The 17,070-nt window shown below is 43.6% G+C and overlaps 1 protein-coding gene across 1 annotated transcript; it reads right to left on the bottom strand.

Moving 5' to 3' along the window:
* Window positions 1-251: 251 nt before the first annotated feature.
* Window positions 252-16,412, bottom strand: LOC308473544 (prokineticin receptor 2-like). The gene is made up of 3 exons (XM_080999263.1): window positions 16,048-16,412; window positions 11,745-12,387; window positions 252-3,997 (listed from the first exon to the last, which is right to left on the bottom strand). The coding sequence occupies exons 2-3, from the start codon at window positions 12,236-12,238 to the stop codon at window positions 3,304-3,306; spliced, it is 1,188 nt and encodes a 395-aa protein (XP_080855389.1). The 5' UTR covers window positions 12,239-12,387; window positions 16,048-16,412; the 3' UTR covers window positions 252-3,303.
* Between the last annotated feature and the right edge of the window lie 658 nt (window positions 16,413-17,070).

Here is a 17,070-nt window from a genome sequence, read left to right as displayed (position 1 = left end):
TTTATCCACTGCCTACATAGGGAATAGGGCTAGCCCGCAGTCCTAGTCACTCCATCAGTCCTTCACTCCCCATGTATGTGTGGCATTGTGTAACCCCCCACCCCCAACATCTGGTCCTTTGCTGAATATTTGAAGCTGCCATATACCTTGGTTCTCAAACGGCTTAGTTGTCGAAGAACTAAGTGTTCTGGTTTGTGAACGTTTTTCAGAAGCCAAATGTCAAACACGGCTTCTGATTGGCTGCAGGAAGTTCCTGCAGCCAATTGGAAGCCACGTCTTGGTTTTCGAATGGATTAAGTTTGAGAACCAAGGTACCACTGTACTGAGTCAGATCACTGATAAATCTTTTTCACTATAGTCTATTTTGACTCGCAGTGTCTCCCCAAGGTTTCAAGTGAGAGATCTTTCTCTACCCTGCTATTAGCTGAAGGTGTTAAGGGTTGAACCTTCTGAATGCAAGCACGACCTTTTTGCACCACTGAACTCTGGCCCTCCCCTGTTCAGGAATAATTTTTTACACCCAGAACAATATGTGTGCGTGTTAACTAAATGACCATTCTCCCCATGCCCAGGTCTGTGTACCCACAAGAATCACCCAGGGCTTGAAATATTGGCACGGTGTGTTTGTGTGTTGGTCAGAGGTAGAGATGGACAAACCTGTCCATTTGGGTTTCTCATTTTCCCCATCTTGAGTCCCGTTCTCCACAGTTCTGTGTCGGTGTGTGATGGTTTAGTGCTCATTTTCTCCTAAATTTAATGTTTTCCTATGCAATGTTGCCTACAACATACATTTTTGCAAGCAATTTCCCCTAATACGCATTTCAACATGTTGCTTTCACTAATAAATGCACTTTTTGGTACTCGTTATTTGGTTGGAGAAACAACCAAAACTCAAAACTCGGAGGAGTGTGAATTGTGAAGGAGGGTTGTGTTTTGGTTCACACATTGTTTCAGGAAATGTTTTATCCGGTAGGTTTGCATGAAAAAGCTAATGGAACCAAATTACTCCCCCATCTCTAGGAGGGGCTCTGCCTCCCAACCTGTTGTGCCAGTACCCAGTTTTGAAGGCTCCAAGTGGGGGCCTGATTTGGTTAAAATTTAGGGGAGTCTGGAGGTGGGCTTACTTCCCCATCCCCAATTTGAGCACCACCTCAGCTACTTCTAAAACATCTTACCTGGTGCTTTAAAAAAAAAAAAAAAAGTCAGGGATACTCTCATTTTCTTACTAATATTGAAATAACGGCCCTTCAGGGAGGTCAAACCTAGATTCACAAAATGTTTAGAGGTATGCGTACCCCTGTGTACCCCCAAAGTCCATAACTCCCTAGTAAGAGCAGATGCACTGCAAGTTGGATCCTCTAACTGAGGGTCCATGTTGTGCACGGCCCTGGAACTCTTCCCCAATTGGCTTGTGGGCGGGGCTTGCCCCGCTCCAGCCGGTGGTGCCCCAATTAGGCCACTGGCCTTTAGCCAATCAGCAACGTGGCAAGGTTGGGGGTTGGGGGTATTTATTCGACGGCACGACATGGGGACCCTCTCTTGCTTCGTGCAGCCAAACACCCGCCCGCCCACCCGTTAGTTAAGTCGTGTCTGGCCTTGCTTTGGACTTCGGTTGATCACCTGTTTTGGAACGGAGGCCAAGTAGGATTTTTGTCCAATGTGGCAGATTGGCTGTGGCCACTTGGTTTTTGCCTACCTCTTAGCAATCGTCACAACTTTGTAAGGTTTGGCGGTTAGGCATTGGTTTAGGGGAATGTGGGGAGGGGAGGTGTAGCCATCACCTGCCCCTCCAATTAATAGGGTATTCCTTTAAAGGAATACGGGGGTCTGGATCTCGCCCGAAGCTCGGGGAGGGGCTAGGGCCATGCCAGAACCCTCGGGAACCCCAGGGCTGAGCCCCAGTCAATATGCATTGATGGAGTTCCCCCTGCTGGTTGTTTACCCTTCCAGGCTTCCTGCAGGGTGGGCAGGAGCTAGTTATAGTTTTGATACCGATGCCTAAGCCAATACCAGTCACACTTGTGTATTCACTAAAGTTGTGGCCAAAATTTGCCCATTAACCTTTAAACTAAATTCTCTCTCCACTGTGTCTTTATTTCCATGGGGGACGGGTTTTGGGGCTCGGAGCACAAGTATAAGGTCCAAGGTGCCATCTCCATCGAAAGGACATAAGTTCATGTGAACCTGTCTCTGCTTTGATATCCTGTAATAACATAAGCCAAGCAGCCTAAAACAGCAGACAGACCCCACCGATTAAGTAATGACCACAAGCATGAAATAATACCATGGTACTGAAAAATTTGGGACATGTGATTTACAGATGTAGGGATCCAGCTTCCCCCTCATTTGCACAGGTAAGTTAGCATTATATCCATCACTAAAAATCCGAAGAACTCAAGAGACCAATTACAGCAACATGTCACTGCTCCATTTATCAAGAACATGAAGATACAAGAAAAAATAACATTCCACCCATGAGTCCAAACTGGGCCAAAGTATGGCAAAAAAAATTTTTTTTTTGTAATAAAAGAACATTACTCAAGTAGGAAACACTATTGCGGAAGAGATTATTTTTTGACAGAAAGCGAGCTTGGTTCCAGAAATGCTAGTGTCCATCAGGAAGAAACATATGGAGTTGCTTGGGCATGTTCAGAAAATACAGGAAGCATATGTGAAGCATAAATATTTGATCCATAAAGCATTTTGCTGATCTTAGACATTCGCCTGCCTTCTGTTTGTCTTAGATAAACCATGAGTTTTCTTGCAGTTATCCTAAGAAAAAACCAAAACAAAATCGGGAAATTCTGGTGAGAGTCAAGATGGAATCCTGTGTTTGTAAGAATAACATTTTATGTGATTAAGGATTTGCGGGGGGGGGGGGCGCTTTTAGAGTGCCAAGTGTAAATAGTATAGTCTAATAAAAGCGAAACTGGGATGTAGCAAAATCGGGTGGCGTGTGGCTACACAATTTCATTTCCCAGTGGTCTGTCCGAAGTCCATTTTGGGGGCCTAATTCTGCCCACCGGTCGGTTTAATCCAGCCCCTGTGGCAGTTCATTTCCTGGGGTAAAATACCTAAAAATACCTCAACAACTTCAATCCTAAAAGAAGCTCAACAACTTTGGTTGGCCCTTTGGTCGGCCTCCACGGCCCTTCACTTCATCAAGTCTGGCCCTCTTTGAAAAAGAGTCTAAGAGAACATGGAAAGATCTGTCCATGTGAAGAAAGAAAAGAAAGTTAGATGAAATCATGAGGCCACACACCACAAAGGAATCTTTGCTGTGAGGAGATTTCTGCCCAAATTTCACTTTAGCCTAATGCAATCCACCTCTGTCACAGGCATGGCACTAGTTCTGATGTCGGTATCTACACTAGACTTGGCTCCATGGTAGGTGGACCTCCATCTGAGCAACATGATCTTCTTGAAGTACTTCATGGTGTTGTTCTTTACTGTTACGAAGCACATGGTGTTTATCATGCTGTTGCTCATGGCTATGCATTCCACTATGTAAAAGGCGGTAAGGTAATGCTTCTCTTTCACAAACACAGTGGGGAAAAAATCACGGACGATTGTGAATCCGTAGAAAGGTGCCCAGCAGAGGACATAGGCCGTCAGGATACACATCAGCACCAGAACCGTTTTCCTCCGGCAACGGAGCCTCTTCCGGATCTGTTCCGTCTGAAAGCCCGGGACCGTTTTGAACCAAAGTTCCCGCGAGATCCTGGCATAGCAGAGGGTCATGGTGAGAACGGGTCCGACAAACTCGATGCCAAAGATAAAGAGGAAATAGGATTTGTAATACATCTGCTGGTCGACAGGCCAAATCTGGCCACAGAAAATTTTCTTTTGGTTTTTGATCATGAATAATACGGTTTCCGTCGCAAAATACGCGGATGGGATGGCAATGATTAGAGAGACGATCCAGACAACGGCAATCAGAAAGGTTGCTGTTTGGTAGTTCATCCTGGGTTTCAGTGGGTGAACGATGGCGAGGTACCTGCAAAAGACAGATGTTTCCAAATTCTTGTTAGGAAAGGCTTGCAATTAAATTATGTTAAATTATATTTACTTGTTACTGGGTAGAAATAGCAAGTCTTTTTCTTAACTCCCACCAACACTGTAATCAATATTGAGGAAATACGTTGGGCTGACAGGCAAAGGTAAAGATAAAGGACCCCTGGACGGTTACGTCCAGTCAAAGGCAACTATGGGGTTGTGGTGCTCATCTCGCTTTCAGGCTGAGAGAGCAAGCATTTGTCCACAGACAGTTTTCCGAGTCATGTGGCCAGCATGACTAAATTGCTTCTGGTGCAACGGGACACCGTGACAGAAACCAGAGTGCATGGAAATGCTGTTTACCTTCCCGCCACAGTGGTACCTATTTATCTACTTGCATTGGTATGCTTTTGAACTGCTAGGTTGGCAGGAGCTGGGACCAAGCAACGGGAGCTCACCCTGTCACAGGGATTTGAATTGCCGACCTTCCAATAGGCACAGCTCAAGTGGCTCAGTGGTTTAGACCACAGCATCACCCACATCCCTTCTTGGGCTGGCATAATATTGATGGCGGTGCATAACCCTGCAATCCAAACCCAAACCCCTGATCCTGGGAGTGTCTCTGCTGATGGTGCAAAGGAGCATATCAGATTTTGTCTTAAAGTATAATGACATGAGGTTTTAGAGTCATTATTATTATTATTATTATCATTATTAAAAATTTAGATTGTTTCTGGGTGATTTTTTTTAGCAATGATTTTATTTACTGCAGTTATTTTAATGTTACTTAATGTTGTCTGTAATCTTATTGTATTGTTGCTTTACTGATTGCTTGAGAGGGTAAGCACCCTAAAAGGCAAAATGATATATATATTAAAAATACAGACTATGGTTTTAAAAAATACAAGCCCTGTGACATCAGGAAAGTGACAAGGTTATAGGGCTTACTCAGCCAATGCCCTGATTTTCTCTTGTATTAATCAGTGGATCCCACGGTCACCTGGGGCCGTCTCTTTAGATTTCAGAGTAGTGTTACAGTCGTGGCTCATCATAAAGCAAGACCATGTTTTCCATACCATTTCTTTCAGCAGCAATTGGCTGCAAAATACTTTCCTGCACTGAAAAAGGTTGTAGGCAAACTCCTAATTATACCTGATGCTTTCCTGTAACATGAATGGTTTCCAGCACTTCTTATCTGTAGCTGCCCAGCTACTCAGATGGGAAGTTGAAACACATTCTGTCTGCATGTATTGACAGTTTGTTCTTATTCGAGATTAATGTTTTTAATCAACCGAGAATGCAGTGTGTTCATATTTCCACATGAAGGCAAACGCAAGAGGTTTGCATTGATTCCTAACAGCGTCTGTGAATTAAGGTCCTGATAGGAATGCGAGAATTCCTCTGAAAGAAAGACACTGGGAATTAAGATTTCATGCACAGCTTTCCATAAGCATTAGTGCTTTGGTTGACAAGAGTGAAAGCTATTTTGCTTCTCTTATTCTCAGAGCCGGTGGGAGTGAGCATGAAACCTTCCCTCTTTCGATAACATCAGCTGGTGCAAACCCAAGATAAATAAGCATTCGCCCTGATCTAGACAGGGAAATCTGTAGGAAGGAGTAACACTATATCAGGATTCATGTTCCCAAAGTGGACCTCTATTGAAGTGGTTGGATGTGGCTTTAAATCAAGAGGGGCTAACCTGTGGCCTGCAGGCTGCGTACGGTCCCTTAAATATTTTAATGTGGCCCCAAGGACCTGCCCGCTAAATTTGCTTCTCTTTTTTAAGCCTATTTGATGCTTGTTCTTCACACACACAACCCTGTTTTGGGTATCCAGATCGGGAGCCTCTTTTTACCTTTAAAGGGGGACTTGGGTGGCGCTGTGGTCTAAACCACAGAGCCTAGGGCTTGCCGATCAGAAGGTCAGCAGTTCGAATCCCCACAATGGGGTGAGCTCCCGTTGCTCGGTCCGTGCTCCTGCCCACCTAGCAGTTCGAAAGCACTTCAAAGTGCAAGTAGATAAATAGGTACCACTCTGGCGGGAAGGTAAATGGTGTTTCCATGCACTGCTCTGGTTCACCAGAAGCAGCTTAGTCATGCTGGCCACATGACCTGGAAGCTGTACGCCGGCTCCCTCGGCCAGTAAAGCGAGATGAGCGCCACAACCCCAGAGTCATCCGTGACTGGACCTAAAGGTCAGGGGTCCCTTTACCTTTACCTTTTCCCCTTTTGGGGGCAGCATCATCGTAAGAAGGTCTTATAGCTGAGGAACCAAGAAGGAGAGATCATTCAAGACCTTCTTGCAGATCATTGCAGATCCAGAGGTCATTTGTTAAGGTAAAAAGAGGGCTTCGCTCCCCCTTGTTTCCTACCTCATTCAAGTGCAGCAGAATCTCTCCCTGCTCCCCAGCCGATTGGTAGAAGAGCAGGGGTTGGGGCTACTGAACATATATGTATGTTTCACTGTATCATTAGTAGTATCATTACTAATATTATTCATCTCCTTCCATATCTATCTCTATCTCTATCTCTATCTCTATCTCTATCTCTCTCTCTCTCTCTCTCTCTCTCTATCTCTATCTCTATCTCTATCTCTATCTCTATCTCTATCTCTATCTCTATCTCTATCTCTATCTCTATGTTGTGTTAAATGCCATCCCAATCTCCATGCAGTGAGAGATTCCAGTGGTTCCAGGCACTTACCCAGGGTTTGTGTTTCCTTCTGGAAGTGAGGATCTGCAGAGACTGAAGTGTCTTTATGATATATGGTTTATTTACACATAAAAGGTAAAAAGGTAAAGGACCCCTGGATGGTTAAGTCCAGTCAAAAGTGACTATGTGGTGTGGTGCTCATCTCATTTTTCAGGCCGAGGGAGCCGGTGTTTGTCCACAGACAGCTTTCCGGGTCATGTGGCGAGCATGACTAAGCCGCTTCTGGCACAACGGGACACCATGATGGAAACCAGAGTGCACAGAAACGCCGTTTACCTTTCCGCCGCAGCAGTACCTATTTATCTACTTGCACTGGCGTGCTTTTGAACTTCTAGGTTGGCAGGAGCTGGGACAGAGCAATGGGAGTTCACCCTGTCACAGGGATTCGAACTGCTGACCTTCCAATCGGCAAGCACAAGAGGGTGTGTCCCATTCCCTTTACCTTATTTACACATATATACAACCTGAGTCTAGATAGAGGAGCTCCCAGCATTACACTCTAAGAGGGTCCCTTGCTTCTCCCATAGGCAAAGCATGAGAAATTAGCCATGCTCTGTGTCCCCTTCTACAGCCCCCACTCTCACCTCTAACAGACTAAAACGATTCCCCTCTGTACACAAGGGATTGCATCACAGGAGTTAGACCATATGGGACTGCGTAGTAAAGGTAAAGGGACCCCTGACCATTAGGTCCAGTCGTGGCCAACTCTGGGGTTGCGGTGCTCATCTCGCTTTATTGGCCAAGGGAGCCGGAGTACAGCTTCCGGGTCATGTGGCCAGCATGACTAAGCTGCTTCTGGTGAACCAGAGCAGCACACGGAAATGCCGTTTACCTACCCACCGGAGCGATACCTATTTATCTGCTTGTACTTTGACGTGCTTTCAAACTGCTAGGTGGGCAGGAGCAGGGATCAAGTAATGGGAGCTCACCCCATCGTGGGGATTTGAACCGCCGACCTTCTGATCGGCAAGCCCTAGGCTCTGTGGTTTAAACCACAGCGCCACGCGTTCCTGGGACTGCATAGAGCTTCATGCATTTTTTTATAGCTCAGTCAGAAAAGCATGAGACTCTTAATCTCAGGGTCACGAGTTTGAGCCCCACGTTGGGCAAAAGATTTCTACATTGCAGGGGGTTGGAATAGATGACCCTTGTGGTCTCTTCCAACTCCATGATGCTATGATTAATCTTTTCATATGGCTTTTCACTAATGCACACATTTTTGCAAGCAAATTTTCCCCTAACATAATGCATTTTTGTATGCTATTTTCTATTATACACACTTTCCTCTAACGTTTTGCAAACATCGTTGGGCTGGAGAATTGCACTGCAAAATTCTGATGAGTCCAAATTTTGAAGGCTAGCTGCGCTCGGTTCTCATATTGTTTCGGAAAGTGCAAATTCGATAGCGCAAATTTGGCTTTAAAGGAGTACCGAAATGAATTTCTCTTCCACAAGGACTCAAGTATCCACAGATGTCGGTGAAGATAGAAGCTGAGTTCGGGTAACTGGAGAGCAGGGGAAGAGGGAGGAAGTGTGGGGGGGGAATAAAACCCACAGGTATAAGAAAATAGCATATTTTTAATTTTTTTTAAAAAAAATCCAGATGGAAAAATTCTTAAGATGAAATATTTCAGCTTCTGTGACTTTAGTTTCTTAAAAATTGTTCTGCAGGTGAACTGGTAACAGACAACAAGCGCTGCATGGAAGTGACAGTGGGGATGGTGACAGTGGTTCCATCAATCTTGCAATCGACTTCTACTAGCTCTTGGAGTATCAGAATGCACTGTGATTTTTAATTCCCTTTCTAGGTTACCGCGGGCCTCTTATCAGAGAAGAGAATGCTACATAAAACCAATTTCAAAGCTACATTGGTGTTTCACAAAGCCAGACTGCCCATTAAGCTACTAGGTTCCCCCCTTCAACTTTCACCTCTACTGAATTCTCTTCCCGAAGCCTAATACTTTGCATTCTACTAGTCTCACTCCTTGAGAAGCATGTTGTTACTCTTTATTTCTGCTTCAGAATTAAAATCTTGGACATTTATCAGTGTAGTTCTTTTTTTTCTGATATGTGGCTGTATACTAAACACATTTCTTATATATTAATGTGTCCTATTACAATGGAGGAACATTAGCTGTAGATTTTCCATTGATGTTACAAGCCTACGTTTTTATATAAAACATTCAGAAAATAAATTTCCTTGGCACTAAACATAATTGCAGAAATAATACTGGTCTCTCCAGAGCTGAGACTAAGAGAGAGAGAGAGAGAGAAGATTGCCGCTCTTCCAGATTATGATCCCATATTGCAAAGATACGGCCATTATATGATCACTAAACAATAATAGTCTGTAGAAATGGATTCGTCAAAGGCCATTTATGTTTGTGCGCCAACAAGTCTGCCGTATTATTGGTAATTTCAAAAGATGCCGAAAACCCCAAAGACGCCATTCTGACCTGTCAAAATTAGGTTGTTACGCAAAGAGGAGGCAAAGTTTATTTGGCTTGGGGGCACTTTCAGTCTGTTGAATGGGATTCGACCACATGCCAGGAAATTCAGATTGCACAACCACAGTTGATTAAGAGGTCTTGTACAACAAATCTGCTTTCACTGCTTTGCACTGGAAAAAGTGCTTTGAGGCAACATGATCTAGCCTACCCCTCCCCCCAAAAAAAATCAGGATAAATGTTCAATAAGCAAGTTTCTTGGAAGTGCCCTTCAGTACAAATACTAGTTATGTGACCCTCAAGCTCCGGATGTTTTTAATGTTTGCCATCCATTTTTAAAATATTTTTATATGTGCTGGAAGCTGTCCAGAGTGGCTGGGGAAACCCAGCCAGATGGGTGAGGTATAAATAATAAAATGATTATTATTATTCTTTTTATAAAGGAGGATAGACTCTGCCAATTGCTGCGTGCTTCTGGTTCTGCTTGGCAATTTGGTATACTAATGGCATACACTATCCCCACCAGCTCCTTAATGATAATTATTGCTAGTTCCCAAGGTATCTCTTTCAAATCATGCTCAGGTTTCACACTCAGAGAGGATATTGTTTTAAAACTTCAAGATGACTAGAAACTCATTTTTCAAATAAGAGGATGGCTGGATAAGCCACATGCAGCAAAAGCTAGCTTTGATTGCAGACGTTTGACCCCAGCACTGAAATCCTTTGCAGTGATTATGAAGCAGTGCTTCAACCTAAATTTTCTCATAAATTGAAAAAGAAATCTTTTTTGCTTCTGCTGAATCATGCTTTGAATTGGAAACAAAAGATAATCCACTGTAATGCATCCTTGCATACTCACAAGCTAACCTGCTGAGCGATTTTTAATATTAAATGGTAATGAAATGAAATTAAATCAATCCTAGGCATTTATTTATCTGGATTTTTGTTTAAATAAAAGATTAAGAGATGGGGTATTTCTTTCATGGCTTTTAAACCTGCTTTTGGCACCCCTTCTCTCTCTTTCCCCACAACTGCTGGCTACAACAGCCTGGAAAGATAGAGCACAGGGACCTGGAAGGATAATTCGTGTCCAGATCAGAGGTGCAAAACAATGGGCTGCCTGAGAAGGTGTGCAAGGAAAAGGAAATCCTTCTATTGAGTATTGCAAACCCCAGGGCTGAAACAGGTTGCCCTTCTGCCACAAGAATGCTGATAGCCAAATGGTGGAAGGGAGATACAATACCAACTAAAATGGAGTGGCAAGCGAAATTATTTGATCATGCAGAATTGGCAAAGATGACAGGAAAAATTAGGAACCAGACAAACCCAAAGTTCAGTGCTTTTTTTCTTTAAAAAAATGTTTAGAGGTACTCTCATTTTCCTACTCATATTGAAATACTGCCCCTCAATGAGGCCAAACTTAGATTCACAAAATGTTAAGGGTACCCCCAGAAAAAAAGCACTGCAAAGGTTTAACAAAGAATGGGATATATACCGATTATATTCAAAAGAGCATTGTTCATATATGGAATCTTTGACATGCTTTGATTCACTTCTGCAATGTTATATGCGACAAAGATTATAGGTAATTTATGATAAGTTAAAGGTCATACAATATGCAGACAACAAGGAAACGAAGGACGCGTACTGAGGAAGACAGGAGTCTTAACGTATGGAATGATTTTATTTTATATGTAACGTTTTCTTTGTATTTGATGGGCTTTGTTTTTTCTTTTGTTCTTTTTGTGGTGAATGGACTTAATATGCAAAATCAATAAAGATTAAATTGCAAAAAATGAAAAAAGAAGAATCAGGTTGCCCTTTGCTGGGAAAACAGTCTGCATCATCCACTCTGCTAAGCCAAAATGTCACAAAGTCCTTTCACCTCAAGCCTCTGAGATGCTGTGAAGTGTGTACACTGCGAAGTGTGTTGCATTTTGGAGCACGATGTACATAGATTCTGAAGCGGAGAGAAGACTTGAGTGCCTAATTAACTGTTCAGTATTTAAATTGCTAATGTGTATTTAAAGGGAAAATCTGTTTGGATAATAGAGTGCATGAAATATATTCTAAAATATATTCTACAATATAGAACCAAAATACACATGCCTTAGAAGTTCACACAATTTTGCAGTGCAATTCTCCAAGCAATCGGTGTTGATGAAAATGCATATGTTAGGGAATAGTGTACATGAAATATATTCTAAAATATATTCTACAATATAGAACCAAAATACACATCCCTTAGAAGTTCACGCAATTTTGCGATATGGTTCTCCAAGGAATCGTTATTGATAAAAATGCATATATTAGGGAACGGTGCACATAAAAATCAATACATTAGTGAAAATAACATCCAAGATTGCATTCTCTTAAGGAAATTTGCTTGCACAAATGTATACATCCGTCAAAATTGCACATAAAAATGAGTTTATTAGGAGGAATTTGCACCAAAATGCTGAGGCTTTGGAAGAAGAAAACAAAAACAAAAATTGGGTGGAGAACTGAATTTAAGACGTGGGAAATGAGAAACTGGCAGATCCCACCCTCTCTAGCTACAGGCAAACCCATTTCCAATTACCCTCCTTACCTGTCCACAGCAATCGCCAAGAGCGCATTGGTGGAGACGTAGAGTGAGACAGTGCGCAAGTAGTTGACCGAGGCGCAGAGCACATGGCCATGTTCCCAGGACAGCTGCCGGACCACATAGTAGTCCATCTCAAAAGGGCAGCAGACGATGGCCACAATGAAGTCAGAGATAGCCAGGTTTGCAATGAGAAGGTTGGTGAGATTGCGCAGCTTCTTATATCGGGCCAGGGCGGCGATGAAGACAAAGTTGCCGATGCCACAGACCAGCATGATACCAACCAGCGCCACGCCGATGACGATCTTGGCGGCGAAGAAAGTGCGGGTCTTGGTCACGTCATCGCCATCGTCCAGGGGTAGATCATAGTCGTTGTAGCTGAAGTTGAAGGGGAAACTGTAGTTTGGGTAAAAGGAAACGTCTCTGCTGAAGTGGCTGTATATTGCAGCAAAGTTGGTGCTCGCGAGCGTGTCGTTGGTAGGGTGCCATTCATGCCTCATGATGTTGCTCTGGTCAGTCTCTTCTTATCTCACGAGGAAGCTGTTGTGAGCTTATGCCTTCTCAGTATCTCCCAGGAAGGTCCAGCCAGGGAAGAGAGCTTACACTTCTGCAAATTGGGATCTTTGACAGCGACCCAGCCATTCCTCACCTTTTAAAATCAGAACAGAAAAGAGAATCAGAGGGAGCAGCAAATGTATGGGAAAGCAGAGGCATTCCTGTGCTAAAGAGCCATATATCAGGAAATGAATAAAGCTTTGGCAGACCATGTGTAAATATTTCCAACTGCTCTGCATTTATATCACTCGCAATAAATATTTGAGATGCAGTGCTTTACAGTAGCATTTTGAAATAACATATCGGGGTAGGTGAGAGAGGTAAAAACAAATATTTTCCAGGTTAGGTTATGCTCCTTCTAGTCTACCTATTTGTGTAGCAATTATATAGAGCTGGGTGAAGCTACCAGATCTTTGTGTTGTCACCAATACTGCCTTGTTAATGGCTGCCAACACAGTAACAAATTTCCTCAGCTGCCTCTCTGGAAATTGCCACTAGACTGTGTCACCTCACTTCAGAGCACATGTCATGGACTTTTCCTTCAATTCTTTTACAATCTGCTAAGGGCTCAGAGAGAAACTGCATCTTGAAAGAAAGTGCATCTTGTGCACTTTGGAATGTTATAAGTAATTAAATTGAGTGGAAGCAATCTCACGCCAACAAGGCTTTTTATTATTATTTTGGAAGTGGTTAAACAGATACACAGTGTCAGATTTCCAAACTGTGCAATGGCATAAGCTTTGGTTTGGGTCAGTCAGCAAAACTGATTTTCAGCATGCATCTGAGGATAGGCTCAGGGATGCTGGGAAGTCTAGCTTTCAAGGGAGCGGAACAACAAATCTGAAACCACAAACTTCAGGGGATTGTTTGTTTTCTTGCATGTTCACATTTGTGTGTCGAGGACCCCCAAGACACCCCCGAATAAAAACACAGTTCACACATCGTTTTGGTTTTTGGCATAATTTTGGCCACAATTTTATTGAATTACAGTACGTGAGTGGTTGCTTAGGCATTGGTTAGTGACTATCTGTTCCCACTTGGAGGTAGGAACAGAACAAACAACCGCACCCTTGCGGAAGTCAGAAAGGGTAAACAATTTTGGGGAGAGAATAAAGCTGGGCGCCAGGCTCTCCCCTCTCCCCAAATGCTCCCAGGGGCTCTTGCATGGCCCTAGCCCTTTGTCAGGGATACGGACAAAAGCATGGCGAGCCCCTGGATTCCTTTAAGGGAAAAGCCTTGCAGCAGCAGCATTGGAGGGGCAGGCACAGCCAATCCATGCCCCCTCCACCAACCAAAAATTAACGAGTGCCTAACCGCAACCTTGGGACGTGGGTGGCGCTGTGGGTTAAACCACAGAGCCTAGGACTTGCCGATCAGAAGGTCAGCGGTTCGAATCCCCGCAACGGGGTGAGCTCCCGTTGCTCAGTCCCTGCTCCTGCCAACCTAGCAGTTCGAAAGCAAGTCAAAGTGCAAGTAGATAAATAGGTACCGATCCGGCGGGAAGGTAAACGGCGTTTCCGTGCGCTGCTCTGGTTTGCCAGAAGCAGCTTAGTCATGCTGGCCACATGACCTGGAAGCTGTACGCCGGCTCCCTTGGCCAATAAAGTGAGATGAGCGCTGTAACCCCAGAGTCGGCCACGACTGGACCTAATGGTCCGGGGTCCCTTTACCTTTACCTAACCGCAACCTTACATGTTGTGTCGATTTGCTACGCAGTAGGCAAAACCCAAATGGCACCAGCCAATCAGCCAAATGGTGAAATTCCTACCACGCCCCTGCCCCAAAGCAGACAACCCCATGACACGCATAGCAAGGTCAGCGCAAACAAACCCTAAATAAAGGGAGGCTGGGCAGGCAATCCGATGTTCGCAGCAAAAAGAGGAAGCTCAACGCTCCACACAGGGAACATATATAGCACCCCCATCAATCAAATAAAATTGCAACAATAAATTTCCCCCAGCAACAACTGAAGGTGTCCAATCAAATTCATGGCCATCCAAACTAACCCACCCAGCAACAGGGGATGTCGTGGTTGCTCCCACTGCAACACGTGCTCTCCATGAAGGAGAACCTGCTTTGGCAGATAAAGGAGTTGTATCCATGTCTGCATATCTCGATGGGCTGTGGCTCAGCGGTAGAGCATCTGGTTTGCATGCAGAAGGTTCCAGGTTCAATTCCCAGCCTCTCCAGGTTCAATTCTCCAGCCTCTCCTTGATAAAATATAAATGCTCCAAAGTTTTGTGTATGGCTCTGATTCATTCACTGAGCCCTGCCTAGGGGAAGGTTTCCCCATTCCCAACAGTGATGATGGACATCTGCAGCACTGGATGGGTGCATAAATCCTGGAGCAGTTATTTGGCGGCAGTTGTGTGGATGCGCAATGCACAGAACCGACTGACTTGTGCAATTCAGGCTTTGTTTATAACCTGTGCATTGCTAATTCACATGGTACGTATCATTTACTTCTGCGGATGGGTCAGAAATTTTTCTTGCGTTCACAAACGTATGAGATGCAAACTTCTGAGCCTGGTTTGGTCATATTGAAAGCAACACAATAAAGGGCCACTTTATTTACGATGCAGACTGGCAAAGTGTTGCCTTTTGTCAGTTTCTCCTGGTTGGAGACCATGCCAGCTTCACCAGGAAAAGGGGAAGAGGACAGAGGGGCATTTAAATGAGCTTTATCTGCTTAATGATTGGAGGGTAAAGTATAATTAGAAATAATAATAATCAAGTGATCCCTTTCCTCTTGTTGAAAGGTTTACTTATTTACATGTAGCAATCAACACAATTTCTTTTCGTCTCCATACCCACTTTGCCTTGAAGCACACCATCATACTTTCAAATACTCTGAACCCATCTCTGGAAATGGACCTGCTTCTGGGTTCATAATATTAGGATGCCAAGCTGTGCGCACAAAAATGCCAAAGAGCAACTGAGAAAAGCAGCTGTTGGCAGTAGCTGTTCAACAATGTCCACTAAACAGCATGGCTTTTTTTTTTTAGACAGCAAAGGAAAGCCTGCACAACAGGGGAGATCAGCTCCCGCTTGCACCCATCGAACAGTGTTTTTCAAGAAGCACATCAGTGTTCACAAGGCAGCTGTGCTGATGGATTTTTTTTCCCCTTCCAGAGGAAACTTCTGCGGGCAAAGTTCAATTCTTTATCATGTTTCAGCCATCAGAGGTACAAATGCACGCTTACCATTTATGTTAGCAAACCTCACCAAAATGAGCCTGAAGATACTAACAACGGTGATGATTGATGATAAAGCAGCATAGAATCTTTGAGGATTTTTGGTGGTTCACGGAGACATCGGTTTTTGTGGGCAGCCCAATAAACTGATGTCTCTGAGGTCCCACAATGCTTATTGCCTTTTTGTTACTGGAGACTAGCATAAATCTTGTAATTGAAAAGTCTTCAGAATGCCAGCTGAAGCAGCTTTATCTGGAAGTAAGTTTCACGAAAAACAATGAGACCTTTGCCACCCCCACCAAGGAAATGTGTTAGGATCAGGGTGTAAATAATTTCTAGAAATCAATCCAGGACAATGTTTGGGGAGGTGTATGTGTGCCAAATTGCTGCAGAAGAACAGCAGAAAACACCCAAGCTCAAAATCAGTTGATAGGTACAGCTATTTATCTACCGTATTTTAAAAAAGCAAATTAGGAGTTTATACATTTTCCAAATCAGCTTCCTGTACCTTGCAAAATAATAAATACAGCATTTTTTAAAAAGTACAAATCAGACTTTACCTGTTTCAAGGCTATGCTTTGTCTCTTTGATGCCGTGCAGAGATTCTGAGTTCTTAGTGCGCTACACTCCACAGAATGCTTGCAGTCCTGCTGGAAGCGCAGCACTGAAGGTTATCTAGTGATGCTGTGCAGGACTAAAGACGGAATCGCACATCTGCCTTGTAGCTGAGAGAAATCGGAAGCCTGCCTCCCTCTGTGGCTGCATCTAAATCCTTTTCTCTGTGGGAGGCATCTCTACGCTTCCTGTGCAGATCTAATTTTAAAGAGCCAGTCCGCAGTAAGTCACACACCCCTTCCCTATGTGTGTCTGGGTATGTGCGTAGACATGCATAAGATTCCGTTTCTATATTCAGAACGATCTTCCAGAACACAAGCAGAGCTCTTTATCTCTGAATTCATTATACGAAAGCATATTGCAAAACCTGATCACTGTGGGCTGCATAGATCATGGACTGGATCACTAGGCTCAATGTTGTCAGCTGTGATACCCTTCTCCCTTCTCCCTTCCCCCAAAACAATTACCCTTCTCACGGCAGTTTTGACTGTGATATGATTTCCCCAACCACAATTCTCAGAGACTGAAACCATTTTAGAGAAGCACTGAGATTTCTAGGGTTTCTGTATGTTGGTAGTCACTTGGAATATGGGGTGACTGGGCATCCAGCATAAACTGTATTCTTGACCCGAAGCACCTAAATAAATAAATATTAGGGTACAGAATATGTATGTGAACTATGGGCACAATCCAGCTGAAAACAGGCATTTTAAAAAAACAAACAAACCTTGAGAGTTATGCATATTGGCCTCTACAGTCACTTACGGACCGACTGTTAAGACCATTTTCATGGAAGACAATCTTACTACTCTCTCTCTCTCTTTTAATTCAGTCTTTATTGGTTTAAAATCAACATAGACACACACACACAAACTTAGAAAAAGAAAAAGAATAAAGAAAACAGAACAAAAAACACACAGCATATCTCTTACAAATAAAAATAAAGAAGAAAATAGAACAGTACATCG

This window comes from Podarcis pityusensis, assembly GCF_964106645.2.
Source record: "Podarcis pityusensis genome assembly, chromosome: 3".
Lineage (NCBI taxonomy): Eukaryota > Metazoa > Chordata > Lepidosauria > Squamata > Lacertidae > Podarcis > Podarcis pityusensis.
Note: the sequence above shows the minus strand (reverse complement) of the source record. Positions and strands in the feature narration are given on the sequence as shown.

Coding starts and splice junctions, on each gene's coding strand:
- LOC308473544 (XM_080999263.1), bottom strand. CDS start 12,238: ATGAGGCATGAATGGCACCCTACCAACGACACGCTCGCGAGCACCAAC. Junction 3,998..11,744: donor TTGGCGATTGCTGTGGACAG/GTAAGGAGGGTA, acceptor TGTCTTTTGCAG/GTACCTCGCCATCGTTCACC.